The 26,577-nt window shown below is 46.6% G+C and overlaps 1 protein-coding gene across 4 annotated transcripts in view; it reads right to left on the bottom strand.

Annotated features, from left to right (window-relative positions):
• ZBTB16 (zinc finger and BTB domain containing 16) overlaps positions 1-26,577 on the bottom strand; it is a 142,400-nt gene that overhangs the window by 11,385 nt on the left and 104,438 nt on the right. For all 4 annotated transcript variants that reach the window (XM_058193979.1, XM_058193983.1, XM_058193981.1 and 1 more), the window contains exon 5: positions 1,559-1,729. In XM_058193979.1, the coding sequence (XP_058049962.1) occupies positions 1,559-1,729 (171 nt within the window). The remainder of the gene's footprint in view (positions 1-1,558; positions 1,730-26,577) is intronic.

Here is a 26,577-nt window from a genome sequence, read left to right as displayed (position 1 = left end):
CTCTCTTTCTCTTTCACTTCTTCTTTCCCCTCTTTCTTTCTTTTTCTTTCCTCTCTCTCTCTTTCTTTTTCTTTCATGCATCTCCCTTTTCTAATATTTATTCTTAGTAGGAACAACCTAAGTCAACTTCTACATCTCTCTCTCTCGTTCTCTCTCCTCTTTCTCTCTTCCTTCTCTCTCTCTCTTCCTCTCTTTCACATTCTCTATCTCTCTTTCTCTTTCACCTTTCTTTCTTTCTCTTTCTTTCTTTCTTTCTTTCTTTCTTTCCTTCCTTCCTTCCTTCCTTCCTTCCTTCCTTCCTTCCTTCCTTCCTTCCCTTCCCTTCCCTTCCTTCCTCTCTCCCTCCCTCCCTCTCTGACACACACATTCACACACACCCACATAAATGTGATTTGTGCTAAAACTGGCTGGTGCATCTGTTATGATTAGGCTCAGCCGAGCCGGTGCCCGCTGGTGCAGCAGCAGCTGTGGCATCTCCTGGATGCTGCTCTCGGATACACACAATGCAGAGACACCATTCAAAATGGTCAGATCTGATCAGATCCTTGTCCAAGAAATGGGAGCTGAGAATGAACAAATAGATTCTACTCCTTGAAATCACTTCTTTCTGTTTTTTAAAGCTCACAGCATCCTGCAGTATTTTGGGGCAGGGTCTTCTGAGGGCAAATCAGCCAGGGAAGTCCAGCCATCAACTTTTAAGGCCTGATGTGGTCTTTCTGTATTATTTGCAGCCGGAAGGGTGAACACCAATGGGTCAAATTAGCAGCCTGTCCCACTTGCAAGCAAGTGCAGGCCCTTCCCCTTTGGTGGGAAGTGACAGCTGGCCAAACCAGTGTTTCTCAACCTGTCATTGACGATAAGTGGACTGCAACTCCCAGAATTCTCTTCCAGGAGTGAAATGCTCCCGGTTCGGACCTGATCGCCCAATCTGGTAGCGATGGCGGCAGGTGGTTCAGAGAACCGGTAGCAAAAATCCCTGCCCCCCGCCCCGCCCATGCTAGCTGAGCCGCACGATCGTCAGAGGTTTTCTTTTTTTACTTTTAAAAGCATTTTTTCTTTGGCTGAAAAAATGCTTTTAAAAGTGAAAAAAGAAAACTGAGTCTGATGATCACACAACTCAGCTGGGATCATCAGAGCCTTTTAAAAGTATTTTTTCTACAACTTCTTTGGCCAAAGAGTGCTTTTAAAAGGCCCCTCTGACGATCCCAGCTGAGTTGCCTGATCGTCAGAGGCTTTTTTTTCTTTTAAAGGCAAAAAAAATGCTTTTAAAAGAAAAGAGAAGCCTCTGACGATCAGGCAACTCAGCTGCGATCATCAGAGCTTTTAAAGCTCTTCAGAGGTTGTAGAAAAAATGCTTTTAAAAGTTAAAAAAAAAGTTGGCCATGCCTACCCAGTCACATTACCCCCCTCCCCACCAAGCCACGCCCACAGAACCGGTAGTAACAAATTTTACATTTCACCCCTGGATTGTTCACCCCCACCCTCTGCAACCCTGCAAATTCCTTGCCCGCCGCTGTCATGGCATGTTTCCCAGGCAGCCCCCACCCCCCCGGCTTACCTGTATGTGAGCGTAGATGCCTTTTGAGGGCCGTGTGGCTGGGGAATGTGCGGTTGCACTCGCTGCAGATGTAGCTTCTCACGCCAGCATGCACTTCCATGTGCTGCTGCAGGGCTGTCTGTGTTTGGAAGCGTTTCCCACAGAGCAGGCAGAAGACGGCCATGTCCGAGCCTGGAGGAAGAGGGAAATGGAAGGTCACCTGCAGAAGAAATGCCTGGCCAGGTGGGCAGAGAAGGTCTGCACCGCCAGACAGCCCCGTCTCGGGCTTCTACTCCCTGTGTCTGGGACATGGACAACTCCTTGTGAATGGCCAGGGAAAGGGAAAGAGTGGCCCACACGTCCCTCGGTCACAATTTCCTACCTGGGTTGAAGAGCAAAGCCAATCAGGAAGGCTTTGCAAATTAGTCCGCAATCATTACCTCTCTATCACAATTTCTTTTAATTTTGATAATTTGGGGGAAAAGATAAGAATTATGCATGGGTCAGGCAGGTTTTCACAAATCTGTGCAGAGAGTTTCTGCCATTCACGAACCTGTTCTCTCCACAGATAGACCCCACCCAACATGCAGAGAACATGGCCTGTTTTTCTCTTGGGAAAAATGAAATTATGCATCCTTGACTCAAGAGGACATTCAGCATTCGGACTTTTCATCTCTTTAGTTGTCTGTCTTTGTGGCCGTCCGTCCATCTGTCCATCCATCCATCCGTCCATCCGTCCATCCGTCCATCCATCCATCCATCCATCCATCCATCCATCCATCCATCCATCCATCCATCCAGTGGTGGGCTGCATATTTTTTTTTACTACTGGTTCTGTGGGTGTGGCTTGGTGGGCGTGGCAGGGGAAGGATAGTGTAAAATCTCCATTCCCACCCCACTCCAGGGGAAGAATACCGCAAAATCCCCATTTCCTCCCAATCAGCTGGGACTTGGGAGGAAAAGAATAGATGGGGGCGGGGCCAGGCAGAATTTTTACTACTGGTTCTCTGAACTACCCACAATTTCTGCTACCGGTTCTCTGGAACTGGTCAGAACCTGCTGAAACCCACCTCTGCATCCATCCATCCCCCACACCTCCTATCTACCTGTCTACCTACCTGTTTTAAAGCAGGGAACACAAGCATGCTTTTAACCACACAACTTCCTTGCAAGAAAACTATAGCAGCGGAGGTTGCGACTTTTAATATATTGAATTCTATCAAAGCAACAATCAAAGGAACTTATTAACTAAACATTTCCCCCCCCCTCTCTAATGAAACCTGATTATTATACTAGTTAGGGAGCAAATTAGAATAGAATAATATAAAATGAAATAGTAGGTAAATTAAAGAGAGACGGAAAATAAGAAATGCGAGCATATTCCTAAGGTAGATGATGTGTAATTTCGCCATCTGCAATTGAGAAGAGATGGTTTCTCTAATGGGCTTTCCACATATCCACAGGCAAACCAGAGATTATTTTGAAAATGTAAAAAAAATAAAAATAAAATAACAATAACAATAACCACTGGTGGAAAAAAACCTCTGCGCTTAACTCCAAAAGAATCAGGACTTTCTTCTCACGGCTCTCAAAACCCAAATATTCTGAAAATTATCTTTCTGGAGTGGGTGGGCAGGAGGACCCATCTTGGTCTCCACAGTTTGGGGCAATCCAGGACATTTATAGGGGTCTCCCTGAGCAATAGGGGCAGCTTCAGAAGATGCTTTTCTGTTTGAAACAGGAAATAAGACACCAGCTCAGTTGGGAACATTTTCACAGCTGGGAAAGAGACGGTGCCGCCTGATGAACATCCAATTGTGTCCCTCTGGATCCGTCTTCACAAGTGTGCATCTAACATGAGATACCCGCTTGTGAAGACAGATCAGAAGGAAGCCCACTTCTTCATTCTCACTGCCAGCTCAGCACAAACTCCAACAGCTCCCACACCAATTGTGCAAAGGTGTCTGGACGTGTTCATCCACTAAAAGGACAAGGGTCAACATTCTGACTTCGGTCTCCTGCTTATGAACCCTTGGAGAATTCCCAGGGAAGGGTCTACAGCCACTTGACCCAAGACTCTTCTCCGGACCGTGTCCGCAGAGGTGACAAAGTTCTCCCACCCGCATTTCAATTTTTACATGTCTTTCACTTGATGCAGCGTTGATTATCTTGAAATGTATCAAAGAGTAAAAATCAGATCATCCCGGCAAGAATAAAGCGAGCAAACGGCGGCTTTCTGAAAGGCCCTTTCAGAGAAAGATGGAAAATAAAATGATCTACAAAATTATACGAGCCATTCATTAGCAGCAGCCCAACATTGCAAGGAATATTGTGCACTGCCTTGAAAGAATGAAAAGGGGGGGATGTGAAAGGGAAGAGAAAATGAGAGGCAATTGTGACTTCATTTGCATGCCAGAAATGAACTGTCCATGATTATGTTTGCAAAGGAACTGGGGACGGGAAAGCGATGCCAATTGCCTTCATCCCAAAGGCTAAATTTGGTTCCAGGCGGAACGTACTGAGTCACTCCAGGAAGGTGCCCAAAGGCAGAGATGCTACTGAGTAACGTCCTTTCTGTCCAGAAAAAGAGCTTCCCCCCCAAAAAAAATAAAAAACTGGCAACACATTTCAAATCCAATTCCCGTGGCATCCAGACACAGAAAACCATGAGGGCTGGGGAGGGGAGCCATGATCCTCTTCCAATGTTTCTGCCTCACCAAACCACCTTTCAGCGTTTCTATGCGTCCATTTTCCACTTGCGAGGTGCAGTTTGGTTTTTGAGAGGGGGAGGGCAACCCGAGGAGGGGAAGAAGCTAAGAAAAGGGTTCTCTGCCTCCTTCTGATCAGCGAGGTTCGGGAGGGAGGGAAAGAGGGTGGGCTGAGTTGGGTTGGGTTGGGGGATTCGCAGCCAAGGCACAGACAGGGAAGGTTACAACCACCTTCGGTCCATTACAGCATTATCGTATCAACTAAAGGGGATTGAACTCAGAGTTGAAAGGGACTTTGGAGGTCTTCTAGTCCAACCCCTCCTCAGGGAGGAAACCCTATACCATTTCAGACCGATAGTTGTCCAATCTCTTCTTAAAAACCTCCAGTGATAGAACACCCACAACTTCTGGTGGCAACATCTGTCCCACTGGTGAATTGTTCTCACTGTTAGGAAGTCTCTCCTTAATTCCAGATTGCTCCTCTCTCTTGATTAGTTTCCATTCATTGCTTCTTGTTTTGCTCTCAGGTGCTTTGGAGAATAGCTTGAGTCCCTCTTCTTTGGGGCAGCCCCTCAAATACTGGAATACTGCTTTCATGTCACCCCCAATTCTTCTTTTCTTTAGACTCGCCATGCCCAGTTCCTGTGACCGTTCTTCATATGTTTTGGCCTCCAGCCCCCTAATCATCTCTGATGCTCTTCTCTGCACTTTATTTATTTAATTTATACCCTGCCTTTGTTATTTTTAGAAACAACAGAAGGCAGCGGGTACCCCTTCCTCCTCCTCTTCCTCACCTGTGAGGTGAGTTGGCTCAAGAGAGAGACTGACTGGCCCAAAGTCACCTAGCTGGATTTCATACCCGAGGCAGGACTAGAACTCACAGACTCCTGGTTTCTAGTGCCTTTGGTGCCTTTAAAAAAGGTACAAAAGACTTTAAGGTGTGCCTAGCGCACCAAAGGTCCCAACAGGGCTTCTAAGACAGGCCAACCTGAGACCCCTGGGAAGCTGAAGACCCCCCCCCCTTCAAAAGCCACGGGTGTTCAGAAATCAGGGCTCCTGGGAGGGGGGCTCCTCCTTCTTTTCTGGGTCCTTGCACAGAGCTGCTTATGAAGCCACACACGCCGGAGGTTGAGGGCTGAGCTTTTGGCAGGAACGAGTCAGGGATAAATACTTCCTGATGCTGAGAAAAGCCCAGCGCCTTCCTCTTGCTCTGACACAGCCACACGCCTTGGGAGTCGGTCCAACCCAATGCCAGCAAAGCCGCCTCTCCGTTCACACCTGCACTGGCTTCCCCCTCAATTAGACCCTGGAGGGGAGGGGCCCTGCTGGAGCTGGGCCCAGGTGCGCACACCTTCCCAGCACAAAGCTCTCATTATCTCATGTGGCAAATGCCAACTTTATCGTGGAGAGGACCTCTAAATAGACACGGGCATTTTTTTTAGGGTAGCAATTTGTAAAGCGGTGGGCATGCAAGTGCCAGTGACTTCAGGGTGGGGGGAGAGGACAAATGTGAGGTCACTGAGCCCCACTTGTCACCCAACGATTTATGTTGATATTGTTTCCTGATTGCTTATTTGTGCCCTATGACTATCATTAAGTGTTGTACCTTATGATTCTTGACGAATGGATCTTTTCTTTTATGTACACTGAGAGCATATGCACTAGGACAAATTCCTTGTGTGTCCAATCACACTTGGCCAATAAAATTTCATTTCTTTTCTTTTCTTTTCTTTTCTTTTCTTTTCTTTTCTTTTCTTTTCTATTCTATTCTATTCTATTCTATTCTATTCTATTCTATTCTATTCTATTCTATTCCATTCCATTCCATTCCATTTCACTCCACTCCATCTATTCTATTCTTTCTTCTGGTTCCTTCTTCTGACCCACCTTTGAGAGTTTTGGCAATGACTTGTGCTTCCTTTTTTGCTGCGAGCCCCCCTTCCACTCAGTATTCTCAAATTTTTATTTTTTACACCTTGCGTTACAGAGGTTTCCAACGGAAGGAGATAAAAGGGGCGTGCATAAGAGCACCAGCGTGCCTACCGTCCCTGTCCTAATGTTCCCTTTGATTGTATTCATTTTATGTATTCAATTCATGCTTATAGATATTATCTAATATGTACTCAACAAAATAAATAATAAAATAAATGCCATTTGCACCATGCCTGCCACAAGAAACTCCACCAGCGAGAGCTTCTCTTTGGGCTGCACCCCCCGCCCATTCCTTAGTCCTATACTTATTAATGTTGTCTAGTGGTTGGAGGGCTTGCAGGCCAACAACCTTCCAGATAGAGGCTTCTAGCACTGATGATGATGTTCCCTGACTGCAAGAAAACAGCCAAGTTACTAGAAACCCCACGGTTCTCCTCCTCTTCTTTCCTTCTTCCTCTTCCCCTTCCCTTCCCTTCCTCCTCTACTACTCATTCCTCCTTCTTGCAGTGATAACATTCCCGAATTGGGCAATGAAAGCTCTGCAAGGAAACCACCCAGCTCAGAGAGCATCAAGGACCCCACAGATTTCAGACCTGGAGAGCCAAAGCAGCAGGAACAACTTGCAACTGTTCCTGCGAGAACCCGGGATCTGCCCTTCCTTCTCTAACTGAGTCTGTGAAAAGTGCAGCTCCTGAATGCACCTGTTGGTTTGCAGACTCTCCAATTGCCAAGCAGAGAGAAATGGGGGGGGGGAGCAGGAATTATCCGATCCCTGCCAGTGACAGGCAAAGACCCTGCTTGGCGATGAATTAATGAGGCAAAGAATGAAAAACACTCTTGAAGAGAAGCCACCGCTCTTGACGTGGGCCAGAATCCCTCTTATCTACTTCCCGCCTGGGGAGGGGCAGATGAGGCAGAGCCCCGCTCCTCAGCCCCACACACAGCCTGGCCAAGCCTTGTTGGTGTTCCCAATCCTGCCACTTCTGGCAACAAAAGGGGGGGGGGAGAGAGGCACCCACAAAGAGTAAATCCCCCAAAGTATGCAGGCCTCAGGGCTGTCACTTTCAAAATGTCAGCAGGACCGGGGGCAAAGGTCAGGGGTCCGAGAGGGCCTGAGCACCTCGGCCAGCTGTGGCAAAGCGGCCCCCAGCCGGCAGGACGCCTGACCAGAACGGTCTCCCATCAGTTGCACCCGCTGAGGCCAAGATAAAGGTTGCCAGCAGGAGAGGAAGGCTGGACAATGACGCCGGGCCGGTGCGCAGGGCTGGAACAAATCTACAGAGGCACCCCCAGACCCTCATTTGTGGAACTAATTGGGCCCCGATAATGGGGGCGAGGAAGGGGCAGGAGGAAGCATCGTGCATGCTGAACTTGCTTCTACGGCCGTTGCCGAACACAAAATACGTCTGTCCCCAAGAGAGGATTTGGTTTTCAACCCAATTGGATAGAAGGTGATGGCGCCACCCGAGACTATTCAGCTGGGTCTTGAGGAGAGCAGCAGATTCCCAAGATATACTTCCGAGAGGCAGAGATCCTGTCTTGGCAGGGCTGGATCATTTACCACCCCTTTTTGTCCGGGGGCTGAGGCAGCAAGCGTCCAGTTGGTGCCCACAATAGACCTTTGGAGAGCCCTTCAGATGTGGTGGGTGCCCACTGGGTACTCCAGGAGAGCAACTCCCTTATAACCACCCCTTTTAGAGTAACTCCTCCTCCAGGAAGGCATCCCAGTTCCAGGTGAGCTTCAGATTCCCAGCAAGGACAAAGAAGTCGAACCAGGCTATAGTTGTACCCCCTGCTTTACAAAGGCCAACAACCATCATGAGATTATAAATTGTTGCATTCAGACAACGTGCAAGCAGGTTCTACAAAGAAACCACTTTCTGCATTGACATGATGCAAGCAATCACCTGTCAAAAATGCAAAGCCCTCCATGCAACTCCAATTTTGGTGCCACCTACTCCAGAGGAGTGGTGGGGAGTGCAACAGAGGTGGGTTTCAGCAGGTTCTGACCAGTTCTGGAGAACCGGTAGTGGAAAATTTGAGTAGTTCGGAGAACCAGTAGTAAAAATTCCAACTGGCCCCGCCCCCATCTGTTTTCTGCCTCCCGAGTCTCAGCTGATCGGGAGGGAATGGGGATTTTGCAGTATCCGTCCCTGGAGTGGGGAGGGAATGGAGATTTTACAGTATCCGTCCCTGGAGTGGGGAGGGAATGGAGATTTTGCAGTATCCCTTCCCTTGGAGTGGGGAGGGAATGGGGATTTTGCAGTATCCATCCCTGGAGTGGGGAGGGAATGGGGATTTTGCAGTATCCGTCCCTGGAGTGGGAAGGGAATGGAGATTTTACAGTCTCCCTTCCCTTGGAGTGGGGAGGGAATGGGGATTTTGCAGTATCCATCCCTGGAGTGGAGAGGGAATGGGGATTTTGCTGATTGCTTATTTGTACCCTATGACTATCATTAAGTGTTGTACCTTAGAATTCTTAATGAACATATCTTTTCTTTTAAGTACACTGAGAGCATATGCACCTAGAAAAATTCCTTGTGTGTTCAATCACACTTGGCCAATAAAAAAATTCTGTTCTGTTCTGTTCTGTTCCGTTCCGTTCCATTCCGCTTTGCTCTGCTCTGCTCTACTCTACTCTACTCTACTCTATTGGTGCATTTAAGCAAAACCAGCTACCTGGGTCTAAGCCTTCTGCTTCTGCTGCAGAATCTTCCCATCCTTTGGGGTGAAGGGGTGCCTTTTCCTCTACCAGACCACCGGAGGAAGGACAGCCAAATCTCTAGACCATCATTTGGGCCATGGATCCCTTTGGGGGTCTGAGGAAATCTCAGAAATCTTATTCAGAAACGTGTGTTTAAGGGCATAAGAGGCAAAGATATAGATTGTACTGCAGTTGTGTAAAGTACAGTTATTAAAATTTTAACAAATATGTGATATATGTGCTTCTTTATTAAGCCATGAAAGGAATAGAAAAACAATATCCTTTTTTTAGGAGGTAACCATTTTAAACAGTGAGATTTATCGAAGTTAACCAATATTTTTGGAGTCAAGAGGCTATAAATGAGGATGTTGCCTGCATACAATACTGAATGAAAAGTTTTCCCCATTCGGGTTCATAGCAGGGGTGAAATGCTCCCGGTTCGGCTAATCCAGGAGTGATCGTGGTGGGTGGTTCGGAGAACCAATCGCGATGGTGGCACGAAGCTCCGCCCACCTGCCCGGTTGTTGTTATTTGCTGGTTTTAACCAGGAAGTTCTGCGCATGCACAGAAGGTTTTGCGCATACGCAGAGGGTCTGCGTGCGCATGTGATGCGTGGCGCTTGCACTTCAGAACCGGTAAGGAAGGTAAGTAGATTTCACCCCTGGTGACCCCTGAGACTCCTGCCTGGGGCCTGGTCAAAGTCTTCCTATTTCTCCCCCATGTTTGAAGAACTGGGAGCCATCCAGGGCTGGCTGAAAAATGGGTGGCTCTAGAAATGTCTCAGACAAATTAACAATAAACATCCCCATTGCAAGAATCTCTCCATCAATCAAATCTCTTTGGCTGCTACTATACAGTCCTCTTGTCCCCAAATGCTTCGCAGGTGTGAAATACAGCCAGAGCCTTACTTCATGTGCAAAATTTTGTAGGCTTCCCCAGACGAGTGGGAAGCTGGGCGGCTGGGCGGCTGGTTTTCCAGCAGCCCTTTGAGTGTTAAGAAAAGGACAAAGGGCACCATCCTTTCTCTACCCGATTCCTTTTGGCCAACTTTGGCAGATGCTCAGCCGAGAGACAGCCTGAAGGGGCTAGCTGGCACGGGGCCAGGAAATAAAGAGCTTTTTCGGGAGCCAAATCCGTGTGTGGAGGTGAGGTGGGGGGCTCGACCCTGTTCATGGCAACTGCCAAGGCTGTTTGTCTAGTCTTTGGCAGCCTTTGCCAACTGCTGGCACAACAGCCTTCACACCATTGTCCCCCCCCAGGCAGTCGCTCAATCTGCCACGTGGCCGAAGGGGGGGGCACACGGGAAACGCTAATTCCCATATCCAAATCTATAATTTTAAAGAAAAAACCCCTCCCTCCAATATACATTCATTCCAGACTTGGGACTAAGCAGCAGCAGTGGGGCAAAAAATGCCCTGGCCATTTCTGTATTTCTACCACCTTTGTTTTATTGTGACATTCTCAAGGCCCTTATCGTTTCTTTCCATATATTTCTTCTGCTCGTTGAATTCATTTAAGTTTGCGGTGCTGAGATTGTGTTTTTTTTCCCCTCTTTGGATTGGCCTCATTTCCCTACTGTAGCCCCTTTAGTTTTTCCTCCAGGAATCGACTGAGAAGGGGACAATGGCCAGCGAGTCAAGATGGCAGCTGGAACGCCCCAGCACAAAGCCTGGCACGCCCGACCTGCATTTGCAGCCGCCGTTTTGACTTTGGGGGGACTCGGCTGCTTTCATGCTTCCCGATTAGCCAAAACCTGGAGCCCTTCTCAGGACCTGATTAAATCGTAAGTGGGAGCACGGGACGCTGGAGGGATGGCTGTCTCAGCATCAACCCCATCACGTCCTTCTACCACTGAACCCCCAGCCCAATTTCAGCAAATGTCCCTGTATTAACAGAATAACAGAGTCGGAAGGGACCTTGGAGGTCTTCTAGTCCATCCCCCTGTTCAGGCAGGAAATCCTATACCATTTCAGACAAACGGCTGTTTAAACCTCCAGTATTGGAGCACCCACAACTTCCGGAGGCAAGTTGTTCCACTGATCAATTGTTCTGACTGTCAGGATGCGCCTGACGGCTCTGGCCCTAGATCTTTAGTTTTTGCAGTCTCCCAAGCCTGTTTGCACATTTGTCCTAAAAAAATAAAAAAATAAAAATCCAGTCCATCCCATTTCACCTGCTTGAAGCCACTGGGAGATTATTTTCACCAGCTGTTAGAGGATCTCAAATGGAGGCTAGAAGCCAATGATGGAGCTGGGATGGACCGAAGCTTTTAAAACGGATCCAAACTATAAATCGTGGAGTCCGTTTGCACTGAATCTCTTTCCAAAGTGTGTGTGACTCTCTCTCTCTCTCTCTGTGTCTTTGTGTGTGTCTTTGTGTGTGTGTGGGGGGGCAACCATTTGCTTCCTTTTTGGGATCTTAAGAACAACCCTTTTCCATCGCTAGTCCTGCCCAGAACTGGAGAAAAATGGAACATTTGTGAAAATGGCAAATCCTCCTTGTTTTGAAGACGCATTTTGATATGGGGGTGGATTCAGGGAAAGCAAAGTGAGGAAAATGGGGAGAAGTCACCCCCAAATAAGATCCAGACCCCGAGGGATTTTTTTTGGGGGGGGGGGAGGGAGGGTGTTTGAAGAAGGGAGACGCAATCCCAGAAATAGGAAAGGGGTAGACTTATTCACGGGCTTGACATTTTAATGTTTTTCCCCTCCCTTTTTCCTTCTCTAGAAGATGATTACAAATTTAGAGCATTTAAATGCTTTTTACTGTCAACAATTAAAACGGGAGAATATGGATGGGGAAAAGCATTGCGGCCATTCATTTCCACGGTAACGGCGCTATCAGAAAACACCAAGGGGCCTCGGCAGGACTGTACGGCGCACAATAGCCCAAAGAGAGAGAAAAGTATACCATTAATTTTGTAGGACATTCAAAAGCAAATTAAAATATAAAAAGCTCCCAGCACAAAGATAGATATGGAAAGAAGGGGCAAGAGAGGTCAAGCTTGTGGAATTAAAGTCCCCACAACAGGCGAGGAGGCTTAAGGATGGCCCTGGGACGTGGCACTGCAGGGCCACCTTCTCTGGCCTTTCTGGCTTTTTGGGGGGAGGGAGGGAGGGAGGGAGGGGAAGGGAGATCAAGGGGTGGGGGGTGGGAGAGAGGAACAAGTGGGGTCAGGCATGTGTGGCTTTGTCAGGAAAACACCCGGACGTGGGCCTGTTTCCTTCAAGTCAGCAGGAGCAAACCATAAACGCAACATACATCAAAGGTGAAAACAGGCTGGCACCCAGTTTGGGGGACACAACGGAACGGCTGCAAGAGAGGAAGAGAGAGGGAGGGAGGGAAGGAGGGAGGTTGAAAGAAAAAGAGATGGAGGGAGGGAAGGAGGTTGAAAGAAAAAGAGACACAGGGAAACACGAGCTGATCTCCTGTGCCCAGAACCGCTTTAAGTATTAGCTATTTGAAAAGCAGCATTTGTGGGACTGATGCTGTACCAGGAGCTGTTCTTATTCGCAAAGTCCAGCTTGCTCACTGCTGGATGTTATAAATGATACGACTGAATCTTTCTTGATTCATCTTTCAAATTTTTCCTTTCTTTTCCCTTCATCTTTCCTTTCCTTTCCTTTCCCTTACCTTCCCTTCCTTCCCTTATCTTTCCTTTTCTGCTCCCCCTTCCTTTTCCCCTCTCCTTCCTTCCTTCCTTCCCTCCCTCTCCCTCCCATCTTCCTTCCTTCCTTCCTTCCTTCCTTCCTTCCTTCCTTCCTTCCTTCCTTCCTTCCTTCCTTCCTTCCTTCCTTCCCTCTCTCTTTTTTTTTATTTGAATTTATATCCCACCCTTCTCTGAAGACTCAGGGCGGCTTACACTATGTTAAGCAATAGCACTCTCTCTCTCCCTCCCTCCCATCTTCCTTCTTCCTTCCTTCTCCCCTCTCTCCCTCCCATCTTCCTTCCTTCCTTCCTTCCTTCCCTCTCTTTCTCTCCCTCCCTCCCATCTTCCTTCTTCCTTCCTTCTCCCCTCTCTCCCTCCCATCTTCCTTCCTTCCCCACTCTCTCCCCCTCCCATCTTCCTTTCTTCCTTCCTTCCTTCCTTCCCTCTCTCTTTTTTTTTATTTGAATTTATATCCCGCCCTTCTCTGAAGACTCAGGGCGGCTTACACTATGTTAAGCAATAGCACTCTCTCTCTCCCTCCCTCCCATCTTCCTTCTTCCTTCTTCCTTCCTTCTCCCCTCTCTCCCTCCCATCTTCCTTCCTTCCTTCCTTCCTTCCTTCCTTCCTTCCTTCCTTCCTTCCTTCCTTCCTTCCTTCCTTCCTTCCTTCCTTCCTTCCTTCCTTCCTTCCTTCCCTCCCATCTTCCTTCCTTCCCCACTCTCTCTGCCTCCCATCTTCCTTCCTTCCTTCCTTCCTTCCTGCCCTCTCTTTCTCTCCCTCCCTCCCATCTTCCTTCTTCCTTCCTTCTCCCCTCTCTCCCTCCCATCTTCCTTCCTTCCTTCCTTCCTTCCTTCCTTCCTTCCTTCCTTCCTTCCTTCCTTCCTTCCTTCCTTCCTTCCTTCCTTCCTTCCTTCTCCCTCTCTCCAATGCAAATGTTCGCCCCCCGCCCACTTTCCTCAAACCAGAGGCACCGCTGGCTAAATGCACAGCCGCTGATCCTCCCTGCAGCCGGGCCGGGTGGCTCTGCCGGTGAGCGTGGGGGGAAATAAATACGTCTGGAGACACACATCCCATTAAAAGTTAAACCCGGCTCCCTTCCTTCTCCCATCCCGTCATGTTTAATATGCAGCAGGCAGGCTGAAGGCATAAAAGAGACACGTCCCCTTTAAAAGGAAATATAATTTACAGTGTGCAGCCAGGCGCTCCATAGCTCCAATCTCGTTTACTATAGAGAAAACTCTGCTAGCTGCTCTGTATCCCACAAATCCGATTTAATCAGACAAGCCAGCCAGCGTGGCTTGAAGTAAAAACGGATAATTAGTAAACAGAGAGCTACTTCAGTGCTTCATTGGCATTCGAGCCAGGCTACTGTGTCGCATTTAAAATGCAGTCTGATGAAGTTTACAAAATCAAACCATTTGTTACTCCTATTGAAGAGGCTTCGGGCCACTTGCAATTAAATTGGAATTAGTGCTCGGAATGAGATACAGCAAATTCATACTAAAAAGGGATCTGACTTTGAGACATTTGACTTCAAGTCTTCTTACCCTCCGCCCCAGAAAAAAAAATAAAAATAAAATACAGAAAGGCACACCGCCGTGGCCCGCTTGGCTGAGTCCACAGGACACATTTTGGGAAGCTCGGTGGGGTGGGGGTGGGGGGGGTTGGCAAGGCAGCCTCTTGCGATACATCAACTCTGAGGGGGGCAAAATTGCAGGCATGATAGGCTTTTTTTGGGGGGGCTGCAACCTGTTGTGTGCATGTGGCCATGATACTTGCTAAGCTAGGTTTAGAGTTTAGTGGGTTGGGTGGCCATAATTTCTGGTGCTCGGGGATTGTGTGCTAAATCTATTGTGGTGAAGCCTTCCAAAGCAGGGGTCTTCAACCTTGGCAACTTAATAAACCTGGCGGACTTCAACTCCCAAAGCTGGCTGGGGAATTCTGGGAGTTGAAGCCTGCCAGGCTTAAAGTTGCCAAGGTTGGAGACCCCTGTTCCAAATGAATGTCTCAGGGTACAAACGAATCCATATGACCTCTCCAAAGAAGCAAGAGTTTCAACCATTCTCCACCCTTGGGTCCTTCACAGAATTGGGACACAGGGTCACCTTCTTCTCTTGCTTTGAATATCACCGTTTCCATGAAATATTTTAAATACTCAACCCTTCAGGGACTGTCCTGAATTGAAATGACTTCTTAGGGAGTCACGGCTTCAACTGACTAGGTCCTTGGCCCACCCAGCTCAGTAGCATCCCACCCAATGGGGAGAAGTTCTCCAGGGTTTTCTAACCGTTGTTCCTTCCTATCTGGAGATGAAACTGAATCTCCAGAGCGTTTGCTTGCTTCGAAGCAAAACAGCTTGCCTTCCTCGTTGCACTCTTCTTCCCGCACAGATGGCTTGGTCATCTTGCCAAGTTCTGAAGTCAACCCTGATGTGGTACCATCCACAAGGACAAGCAGGTCAAAAGAAAACCTGCGCTGTTTCATGAAAGCAAGGTCTACCATCCTGCCTCCTTTTCTCAGAAAGACTCCTTATTCCAATGAGAACAGCCTAACCGGGGTTAACTCAACCTGAGCAACTTTAAGACAAGTGGACTTCAACTCCCAGAATTCTTTGCTGGCTGGGGCATTCCGGGAGGGGAAGTCCACTTGTCTTAAAGTTCTTAACGTCATGAAACACTGGTTCAAGCAGCCTCCAAACCATCAATTGAAAAATGCCCAACTGGAGGAATCTCTCATTCCCACAACATTTCTGACTGGGGAGGGGTTTGGCTGTCCATTGTGGCTGTACACTTTAGGAATATCCACAATGTACCTTTGAGGAGTGGCTCACACATTTCTGTGAATGGCCGGAATAAATAAATATTGTGTTATTGGGAAAGAAAGCAAAACCTGTTCTTGACCACTAGCTCTGTGGATTTTTTTTAATCCACAGAGCTAGTGGTCAAGAACAGATTTTGCTTTCTTTCCCAATAACACAATATTTATGGCCTGATACCATGGAAATTCAATATTACAATACTCAAGGATCATTAAGACACCAGTACCACAGAGGGTGGGATCAGCCTTCCTCAGTCGTACACCCTCCATGATCAACAGGTTGGGAATGATGGGATTTAAAGTCCAACGCATCAATAAATCAGCACCTTGTGGAAAATTGAGGCAGAGAATTTGTTTTTCTGGAGATGCATTCGTTGACTGATCAGCATCAAAACTCTGACTGGATCAATAGAGACCTGCTTGGTTGCTTAGATTTTGGAATCCTTTTCTGCTGAGTCTTGAACAGACCAGCTGGAGTTCCATCAGTGAGAGCTCAGTAGATTTCTTGGCCTTCATTTGGGACGGAATGGGACAACTCGTTGCGGCCAACCCACTATGGCCAACTTGCCATGGACAACTCACCGGAGCCAATTTGCTACAGGACAACTTGCTGAAAGACAATTCAACAATTCAGTTTAATTATTTAAAATCGTTAAAATAATATTTTAATTTTTGTCCTTCAAATTTCATTTCTGCCCCTTCCTTTTTCATCTTTTCTTTAACAATTCTATTCCACCATTTCTTCGATATCAATGTAACTCTTGTCCTTCAGCGAGTTGGCCATGATGAGTTGTCATACCTGGGATGTATTTCCCAATAGAGAGACAAGGGGGTGGGTGGGGGTGGCGGGGCGGTGTTGAACCTCGAAAGGAGTCAGCAAAGCCACAGAACAGAGTTCTTTATATATTGGTATTTCCGTGGCCTTTGAGGGAGATGATTTTATTTCAGTATTAAAAGTATGTGGTAAGCTGCCCAGAGTCAGATATGAGATGGACAGCAAATAAATTTCATAAATAAGTAAAATTAGAATCACATTTTTATTGTCATTACAGAAGCAAAATATTAATATGTATCTACCAGAATAGTGCTGCTATGAGGATTCGAATGACCAGGAACCAAACAACAGGGGGCCAAAGTGACGGACCTGCAGACAGGTTCTCCCAAGGAATGCATTTTGGGGGTGTCTTTGGTTTCTTCTCCAGGCTTCCCTTACTTCCTATTCCTTTCAACCGCCTTCAGATCAATTCCACCTGCTTGAAAACAAGTGAGCTTTCTCTCTGTTGCAGCAATTCCCAACAGATCAAGGGCTGAGGAGTGAAACCTGTCAGAGCAAGATCCAAAACGAAGACAGCCTCCTTAGAACATGGGCCCATTGCTGGGGGACAGGGGAGGAGGCTTGTTTTCATCACTGGCCATCAGTGAGACTTTGATGTTTGAGGAACATCACTCAACCAGCAGGCGCCCCGAAGTAAAGAAACCTATGAGTAATTTTCTAGTGGGGATTAAGAAAAGGAAGGCTGCCTCCAACTGGCAGAAACACTGAACTTCCAGAGGTGCTGATCAAGGCCTCCTGCCCTTCCTAACCTGGAGAATGAGATCTCAGATACTTGCTACCTGAGAATCTTTTAACTGAAGATGCCCCCTTGGCCCATGATGGTGAACTTATGGCATGTGGAGCTATATCTGTGGGCACGCGAGCGTTGCCCTAGCTCAGCTCCAGCACGCATGTGCGTGCCGGCCACCATCTGTGGCACGTGGAGCCATATCTGTGGGCATGCGAGTGTTGCCCTAGCTCAACTCCAGCTTGCATGCGCAGGCCGGCCAGCTGATTTTCACGCCTTTTGGGCCCACCGGAAGTTGGGAAATGGGCCGTTTCCAGCCTCCGGAGGGCCTGGGGAAGCCATGTTTGCCCTCCCCAGGCTCCTAGGAAGTCATCACTGCCCTAGGCCAACATCTCTCAGCAACGTTAATTGGTGTGGTCCTCAACTCTTGGAATCCCCCATCCAGTTGATGAGAAGCACTACCCCAGACTGAGGTGGGGGATCCATGGGTAAAACATGAGCTTCTTTCCACTTAAGGACAGACTCTTCTGACTGTTGTAGAAAATCACAACGCCTTTTAGACAAGAGGGGAAATCAGATCTTAGAAGACACACATTAGTCTAAAAAAAGACTCTGGCATTTGTCTTAGAATGGATTCGGCCATTTCTCTAGGTCAACTTCAAAGGCTGTTTTCCAAAATTGAGGACGAATGTGGGCAAGGTTCAAGCAGATTCAAGTTCTCACACAGGTGATATGCTGGTTATGTTCTTAGCAAAAAGAACAGTTTCTTTTCCTAAGCATTTACACGGAAGAACTAGGTCTTTTCCCCCCTCCCCAAGCTGTGTGGAACTAATCTGTCTACCAGCAGAGTTTCAAAAACTGAGGAAGCAATCTGTTCAACCAGGATGTGTGTATTTCATCCGTTTTAAGTGTGTTTCCCCCACACGAGAAGAGCCTCCATCTCACAAAGCGGCAGCAGAGGGGCGTGTAGCAGTGGTGGGTTTCAATTTTTTTTACTTGTGGTTCTGTAGGTGTGGCTTGGTGGGCGTGGCAGGGGAAGGATACTGCAAAATCTCCATTCCCTCCCCACTCTAAGGGAAGGTTACTGCAAAATCCCCATTTCCTCCCAATCACCTGGGACTTGGGAGGTGGAGAACAGATGAGGCTGGGGCCAGTCAGAATTTTTACTACTGCTTCTCCGAACTACTCAAAATTTCCGCTACCGGTTCTCCAGAACTGGTCAGAACTCTGGTGCATAGAGTGTAACCTGGCCAAGCCCCAATCAACATTCCTGCCTCTTGCAAATTTCCTTGGACAGGAACAACTCTGTCGATTGCTCTCAGCCGCTTCCAACAACAACAACATTTCTCACATATATAGGCTTTGTTGCCAATTCAGGAATGACAGGACAAAACATCCTATGATAACATACATAACAGAAGTTGAGAATTTAACAAGAGCCTTAAAAGTTGGAGTGTAATATGACTAAAAAAGAAGAAGGGGAAAAAACGCAGAGGTCTTCGAAATGAAGGGCAACGAATTGGCTGCAGTCTGAGAAGAATTTTCTGGTGTCTCAATGTCCATTTCTCAAGAGCGGATCCTGGCTCTGCCTCCCCATTGCACCACTGAGTTGTGAACAAACTTTCTTGCATGCTGGAAGGCTGCTCAGGCCTCTGCTGATTTATTCCAAGGGCCATCTGGACTTTGGGAACAATGTGGTCCCATCTTTGAATGGCTGGCCATGTTAGTCACACCCTCCCCCCGCGACCTCTGCGTCCCTTCTCTTCACACAGCCCCTTTGAGTGCCGCCAAATGACGGGGACTTCCACCCCTCTCTTTTCGGTGGCTGGAGTTCAGAAGAGACAAAGGGCTTGTCGTCCATCGGTGCGACGGGCCACCTAAAAACCAGATATGGGTTGGACTAGAAGACCTCCAAGGTCCCTTCCAGCTCTATTCTGATGGATTAAGGTTCCTTGGGATTGAGACCTTCTAAGGTTTCCCAAATCTCTTGAGAGTCTATTATGGGTGATGTTATGAAGCCAACAGGTTTCTGGTCCATCAAGGGTTGATGCAGGCTTCACAATTGCCTGCCACAAAGAAGAGAATAGACTTGATTGGCCAAGTGTGATTAGACACACAAGGAATTTGTTTCCGGTGTATAAGCTCTCAGTGTACATACAACAAGAGAGCGAAGGAACAAAGTTATAGTCATAAGAAGATAAGGTAACAGGGAAACTGAGAATAATGATGGTTATACTGCCTTTCTAGATAGTTTGACAGCGTTGTGGGAATTAGTTGTTTAGCAGAGTGATGGGATGGGGGAAAAACTCTCCTTGGGTCTTCTAGCTGTTCTGACGTGCAGTGTGCCCTGTATAGTGTCGTTTTGAAGACAGAAGTTGAAACTGTTGATGTCATAAAGAGGGATGACATTGAGGTACAAACATTTCTTAAGGGAAAGGCAATGCCAACTGAGGACCAAGGTGGAAAACTGGACTGACTCAACTTTTGGGGTTGTGGAAAAAATGCTTTTTCCCTAGCAGGCTGGGCCAGCGCCAAGTCTGGTGTTAAGGACCCTCCTCCTCCTGCCAACCCATCTCCCCTCGCCATCCTGGCCAGCCGCTATCCTCGGTTTACTTTAACTTTATTGCCCTTTTTCCGGCAATGGCCCAAGGAGGGCTGATTATGCCAAGAGAGGAGGCAGAAAGGAAGGGAATCAGGCAGCTATTAGTGGCAGCCGTTTTATTGCAACAGGGAGGGGAAAAAAACCATACACACCAAAAAACCGCATTCCTTTCATGTTCGGTGGAATATAAAAGCCCCGGAACATTTTAATTTTAAATTCTTATCACTGAATTTACTGCTTTTCTCTCCCTGTGATTTGTGTGGCTTTTTAATTTTTACAGTCTCTCCAGCAGCCAGATGCTGGTGCCTTGGGCCAAAATAATAAAAAAAAGAAAGAAAGGCTACCGCAGCCAGGAGTTACAAAACTGCCCCCCCCTTCCGAAAATGCATGCTTGAAAGAAGTTAATATCTCAATTTAACAGTGCTGCATTGCTAATGATGCTTTGATATGTGTTTGTTTTAAAAGGTCTGATCTCGATTTGGATAGGAAAAGCCAAGCCACAAAGTATTCCTGGGAAGGGCAGGAGGGAAGGGAAGGGAGGGGAGGGGAGGGGGAGGTTGCAGGATTTTATTTCAATTTTACCTTGTGGACCAGATAGGGAGGCTCTACATGAAGTCCCCAAGAATGGAGACGACAAGCCATTTCCATGAATTTACCGATGTTTTGGGGTTTCAAGGAAGGTGGGGCTAATTCTGGGCTGAGGAAGAGGAAAAAAAATACCCCTATGGGAATCTGCCCCACTCATGGGATATGCTGGGTGCCAAAAATGAACCTGAGTCAGAAGGAGTTCTAGTTCTGCCTTGGGAAAAAAGCCAATTGGGCCACTCTCGGCTCTAGGAAAGAGGCAAAGGCATAGCACGTGGGAAAACCTTGGCAAAAAAACCTGCCGGGATTAGTCAAGGCAGCTACCAAGAATCGGATAGGATGGAACGGAAGTCGGGGGCGGGGGGGGGGAATGAAGGTAGCTAATGCAACTGGTGGGATTAATTTATTTAGTTTTATTTATTTAGACCCCTCACATCCTGGACATAAACTGTTTCAACTCCTACCCTCAAAATGACACTATAGAGCACTGCACACCAGAACAACTAGACACAAGAACAGTTTTTCCCCGAAGGCCATCACTCTGCCAAACAAATAATTCCCTCAACACTGTCAAACTATTTACTAAATCCGCACTACTATTAATTTTCTCATCGTTTTCATCACCAATCTCTTTCCACTTATGACTGTATGACTGTAACTTTGTTGCTTGTATCCTTACGATTTATATTGATATTGTTTCCTGATTGCTTATTTGTACCCTATGACTATCATTAATAAGTGTTGTACCTTGATGAAGGTATCTTTTCTTTTATGTACACCGAGAGCCTATGCACCAAGACAAATTCCTTGTGTCTCCAATCACACTTGGCCAATAAAAAATTCTATTCTATTCTATTCTATTCTATTCTATTCTATTCTATTCTATTCTATTCTATTCTATTCTATTCTATTCTATTCTATTCTATTCTATTCATTACAGTTCTATGTGATAAAAGTGGCTGTGAAGACCAGCGTAAAATCCATCCATTTTCTGGGTCCTTGAGAAGGCGACCGATCCGTTTTATGACTAAGTATTGGCTGTACACCGCCCTGAGTCTTCGGAGAAGGGCGGTATAAAAATATGAATGAATGAATGAATAAATAAATAAATAAATAAATAAGTGAAATGCAGCTGGGGTGGACAGGATTCAAAGCCCCCTGCGTAAGCCTACAGACCAGGATCAAATCCTGATTTTCCAGTAATTCCCAGGATGGTCTCCTTTTCATGGGCACCAAAGAAGAGCAAACTGAGGACCAGTTCCTTCAGATGTCTCAAAGCAGGTGGCTGTAGAAGTTGACTTAGGTTGCTCCTACTAAGAATAAAGATTAGAAAAAAGAGCTGCACGTGGTTAAGCAGCTGAACAAGGAACGTTCAAAGAATCTACTCCATCCCAACAAACACTTCTAATATTTAGTTTCGCAAAGACGAAGCAGCTGCATTTCAATTTTCAGACCAGGTCAAACCAAGCTTTCATTTCAGAGCAAGAAGGATTGCGTGTGGTACAATCCCTCCTTTCCCCACCCAGCAGCCCTTCCTACTTCCGGACCCAATGGGGTAATTTTCAGAAGGGGAGTAGCCATTAAACAAGCCGGCCTGTCCAGGCGAACTGTCTACCACTCAGCAGCTAATGATGAATCTTCTCCGTAAAATTTCCTGTTTCCAGATAAAGGCAAAGGCGAGGTGGGAACTAATGTAAACCAAAGCATCTTATCACCTCTTTTATCAGATCCCAGTCTAGACTCTGGCTTAATAATAAAAATAAAAAAAAGCTTAAGAAGACTTAACACGTTGCATATGCCTTCCTATTCATTTGTTCCCACCACCCTGCTTACAGTAAAGGTCATTTATTTTAAAAAAAACAAAACACCTTGGTTGAAATAGTCCAATTGCAAATAATTTCCTTGTCCTCTTGCAGAGTTTCAGAGCGACGTTTTCTTCAGAAGCGAAGTATTTTAACAAAGGAAATGATCAAGGGAGACCAAAGACATGGTTAGGCCACCCTGAGATACAGGAAATGAAAAGGTGAGGACATATTAATGACGATCCCAACCAGAACCAAGAATTGAATGGATGGGTGATGCAGAAAGGCCGGGGGGCGACTCTGGACAGGGTGATTCTGGTCTTAAGGAGGTCTAAGATTCTAGACATTGCAGATTACAGGAAAAGGGTAGTTGCTTGAGTCTACACAGAATCAATATGCACCATCTCAGGAGGAAGCTGGCAGGTGCAACCAGAGGACTTTCTGGCTTTGACTGAGGGGTGAGCTTTTTTTCTGGGTGCTTGGACAGAGAAGAACATCCACACAAGACAGGATTTGCAGCTCAGGGTTGAACTGTGCTCTCTGGGCTTGGTGTGTTTCCTTGCAGATGTTTCATGGCCCAACTAGGTAATTAGGGTGGATTCCCTTGCCCGATGATGGCGAATCTATGGGCATGCGTTGCCATATCAGTGGGCACGCGAGCTCAGCTTCGGCACACATGCGCACATCGGCCAGCTGATTTTCGGGTCTTCTGGGCCCACCAGAAGTAGGAAAACAGGCTGTTTCCTGCCTCCGGAGGGCCTGGGGGAAGGCCCATTTTTCTCTGGCTCCAGAGCCTCGCTAGGAGTTTCTCTAGGTGGGGGACAGCAAAAAACATCACTTCCTGTCCAACTGTGAATGGGCAGTTTCTGGCCTCCAGAGGGTCTCCCGGCGGTGGTGGTGAGAAAGGCCGTTTTTGCCCACCCCAGGCTCATAGAGAGGCTCTGGAGCCAGGTGAAAGAGAAAAATGGGACTACCGGGCCATTGTTGCCAGTAGCAGGGCGGGGGGAGAGGGGGTCACGTGCACATGCGTGGGGGCAGGGCCCATAGAATTATGGGTGTGGGCACATGCGCGCGCACCCCCCGCCTCCTGGCATGTGATGGCAAAAAGGTTAGCCATCACTGCCCTAGTCCTTCTAGCACGGATGATGTTACCTAGTTGGGTAATGAAAGAAACAACCAAGAAAATAACCAAGCTCAGAGAGCACAAAGGACCCTAGAGAAGAGTATGTGCCTCAGAGAAATAAGGGAGATGGGACTGAAAAACCAGGCTCTTCTTGAGGAGGGGGCTTATTTTTATCCAAAATAGGGAGGTTAAATATATTCAGGGAGCAATTCACCCCTTTTTTAATGCATTGACCTGTATCAGCACTTAATTGGCCAATTCTTAAAGGTTGAGAATGCCCTCACCTTGATATTTTACCTGTACAAGGTTGGCTTTCCCAAATCGCCTCTCCCAGCTGCTCAAGACCTTTGATAGTAAACGATATTTGGGAAGGCTCAGAACAAAAGACAACTTCTTTCTTTGGAGAAGTTGCTCTTGGAAGTTCTCAAAGTTGTTGTGAGCCATTGCCAAATAAAGCCAAAGGTCTCTCTGTCAAAGGAAAGATGGAAGACAATACAGGAATAATCACTGAATAATACAGGATTATTCAGAAGATATATGATTGTGCTGAAATGAATAAACTTACTCTAGAACTAAAAGAAAAAGACGATTCAGAATTTTATGCGTTTTGGAAAAAATGATATACTTGGACAGGTAATAGAAATAAAAATTGGAAATATACCGAAGGTTATTGAGGATTAGATATTGAATGTATATAATGTATATAGTGTATGGAATGTTGACCTGAAGCATATAAAAATGACACAGTCTGTTGATTATGTACTAGAATTATGTAAAGGAAAAAATGTAACAAAAATTATTTTTTTTAAAAAAAAAGGAAGACTATACAGGAGAAGGGAGGGGACATCACTGGCATCCTCTGGAGCTCTTTGGAGGTCTGGGCAAATTCACAATATTCTTTCCCGTTCCCTAGAGTCGGATTTAACCTGTGCTCCATTTGACAGTATTTTCGTTGAACCAACCATGGCCCATCTCTGATGGGACAACCAAGTGACCCCAAATATCATGGCGGAATGTTTCTGCAATAGCTATTTAGGAATTTGAATGGATGAAGATGTCCCTATCCTAATGTTTCCTCTATTTGTATCTATTTTATGTATTCAATTCATGCTTATACATATCTATATCTATATCTATATCTATATCTAATCTATATCATCTATATCTATCTATCTATCTATCTATCTATCTATCTATCTATCTATCTATCTATCTATCATCTATTTGTTTTCTGAGGTTTTTGCGGGTGTTTGTATGTAGGTCTTTGGCTATTTGGGTTTTCTCCCACGTAAAATTGGAAGTGTCTTGGCGACGTTTCGACAAAGTCTCATTCGTCATCTTCAGGCTTCAGCTTCGTGCTTCTGGGATTGCTCCCAGAAGCATGAAGCTGAAGCCAGAAGATGACGAATGAGACTTTGTTGAAATGTCGCCAAGACACTTCCAATTTTACGTGGGAGAAAACCCGAATAACCAAAGACCTACACACACACACACACACACACACACACACACACACACAAATCTCCTAATATGTTCTTGACAAATAAATAAATAAATAAATAAATAAAATAAAAGATAGTTAACTTGGGAGGGAGAGAATCCTATGTCTCTATAACCATGCAGACCCAACTGTGCAGTCCTGAATTTTACTGTACGAGCCAAAGAAAAATGTCGGGAAACCTTCTCTAGAAGTTTGTCATAGTTTTGAAAACCAGATGCCCAACCTGCAAGCATCTGGTCCCACATGGTTTCCTTTGGCTGCAAGGCTAGGGACGCCATTGGAAGCTCTTCAAAGCATGTCCCTCTATCTGATCTATCATCATTGAGCTGCGTCAATTAAGAATTTAATGTTTCTTGTATCTCTGGGCTAAAGGGAATCCGATTTTCAAAGCCCACTGGAATTTTTCACGGGTTGCAAGACCCTGCCCCCCATCCTCCAACAGAATTGCGAGAACTGTCGCGATAGACCCCAGTGGGCTTAAAAAAGAAATAAAAAAACCAAGAAATACCCAACCCAAGTTCTGATTTTATTACTCTTGTTGGAGACCCAGCTTTAATTAAAACCACACACCAATTCGTTAGTCATGCTGGGGTGGGGGGTGGGGGTGGGGAATCAACAAAACCCACCCACCCTCCATCCCACAAATGTGGGTTTGAAGGTCCCAGGACAGCACATAAGGTAAGCTAACCCTTGTCAAGATGAACTTTCCCCTGCTACTTTTAATTAAAGTTCTTTAGAATTAAAAAGGAGACTATTCAGAATGGCTGAAGGGGGAAAAAAATCATTGACACTGGTCTGTCCCCCTCCCCTTTTTCCCAAGGAATAGAAAAAGGTAGTTTTTGTGTGCTGCTCACCCAGCCCTCACTGTACAAAAGGAAACGGATTTTCAGCAGGGCACACAAGATGACCCCTTGACCCGCAACCGCTGAAAACTCCTCAGTGGCATAAATACCAGATAATCAATCACATACCAGGAGGCCTGGGATGGCTGCCCTTAGCCCAGCGGTGGAGTTTATGAGAGATGAACTGTAAGTGGACACCGGCTTAAGAGAGGCCCCTTCTGGCATTCCACAGGCCCTTCGGAGGATTTTACGGTGGACGGAGAGGCGGGCAGGGCCTCTTTATATGTTTCAGGGCTAATTATCCAGAGGAAGGCTTGGGGGCTCAACCCCCCCCCCGGGATGATTCAAAGTGGACAAGTCAAAGGAGAAGGAGAAAGAGAAGAAGGAGAAAGAGGGGGGAGGAGGAAGAAGAGGAGGAGGAGGAAGAAGAAGAGGAGGAGGAGGAGGAAGAGGAAGGAGGAGGAGGAGGAGGAGGAGAAGAAGAAGAAGAAGAAGAAGAAGAAGAAGAAGAAGAAGAAGAAGAAGAAGAAGAAGAAGAAGAAGAAGAAGACGACCACCTTGGAAGGGACCTTGGAGGTTTTCTAGTCCAACTCAAGCAGGAGACCCTCTACCATTTCAGACAAGCGGCTGTCCAGTCTCTTCTTAAAACCTCCAATGATGAAGCACCCACAACTTCTGGAGGCCAGATGTTCCATTGGTTAATGTCCTCACTGTCAGGAAGTTTGTTTGATCCTCCCTATGTGGCAAAGAGTTAGGTGCCCCAAAGCCCTGATTTGAGCACCAGAGAAGAAACACTCATGGGAAAAGGACCTCCAACATCCTCAACTGAATGTCTGGCCTGAAGACCTTGTGGAGTCCTTAGAAAACCACCCTGGTCTGGTCCAGCTCACCAGCTTTTCTACAGTTCTTCAGATGAGGTCGACCTTTGCTCTTCTTCTCCTACCTGGACAGGATAAGAACCATTCCAAATTTCACCCTCCATCTGAAGAAGAGACTTGCAGAAGGGCCTCATCGAAGGATGGATTTTTGAACTTTGCTTAGGTGGGGGGGGGATAGAGGAGGGAAGAAATAAGGGGGGGGACCCAAAAACAAACACCCCCCTCCCTTCCCCGATGCCAAGATGCCGAACTGGCTCAGTTAAATGGAGTCCCACTTGGCCACTAAATTTGATAATGCTTTTGTCCAAAGGTCAGAGGCTAAATATGTTCACGCT

The sequence above is a fragment of the Ahaetulla prasina genome, chromosome 9, assembly GCF_028640845.1.
Source record: "Ahaetulla prasina isolate Xishuangbanna chromosome 9, ASM2864084v1, whole genome shotgun sequence".
Classification (NCBI taxonomy): domain Eukaryota; kingdom Metazoa; phylum Chordata; class Lepidosauria; order Squamata; family Colubridae; genus Ahaetulla; species Ahaetulla prasina.
Note: the sequence above shows the minus strand (reverse complement) of the source record. Positions and strands in the feature narration are given on the sequence as shown.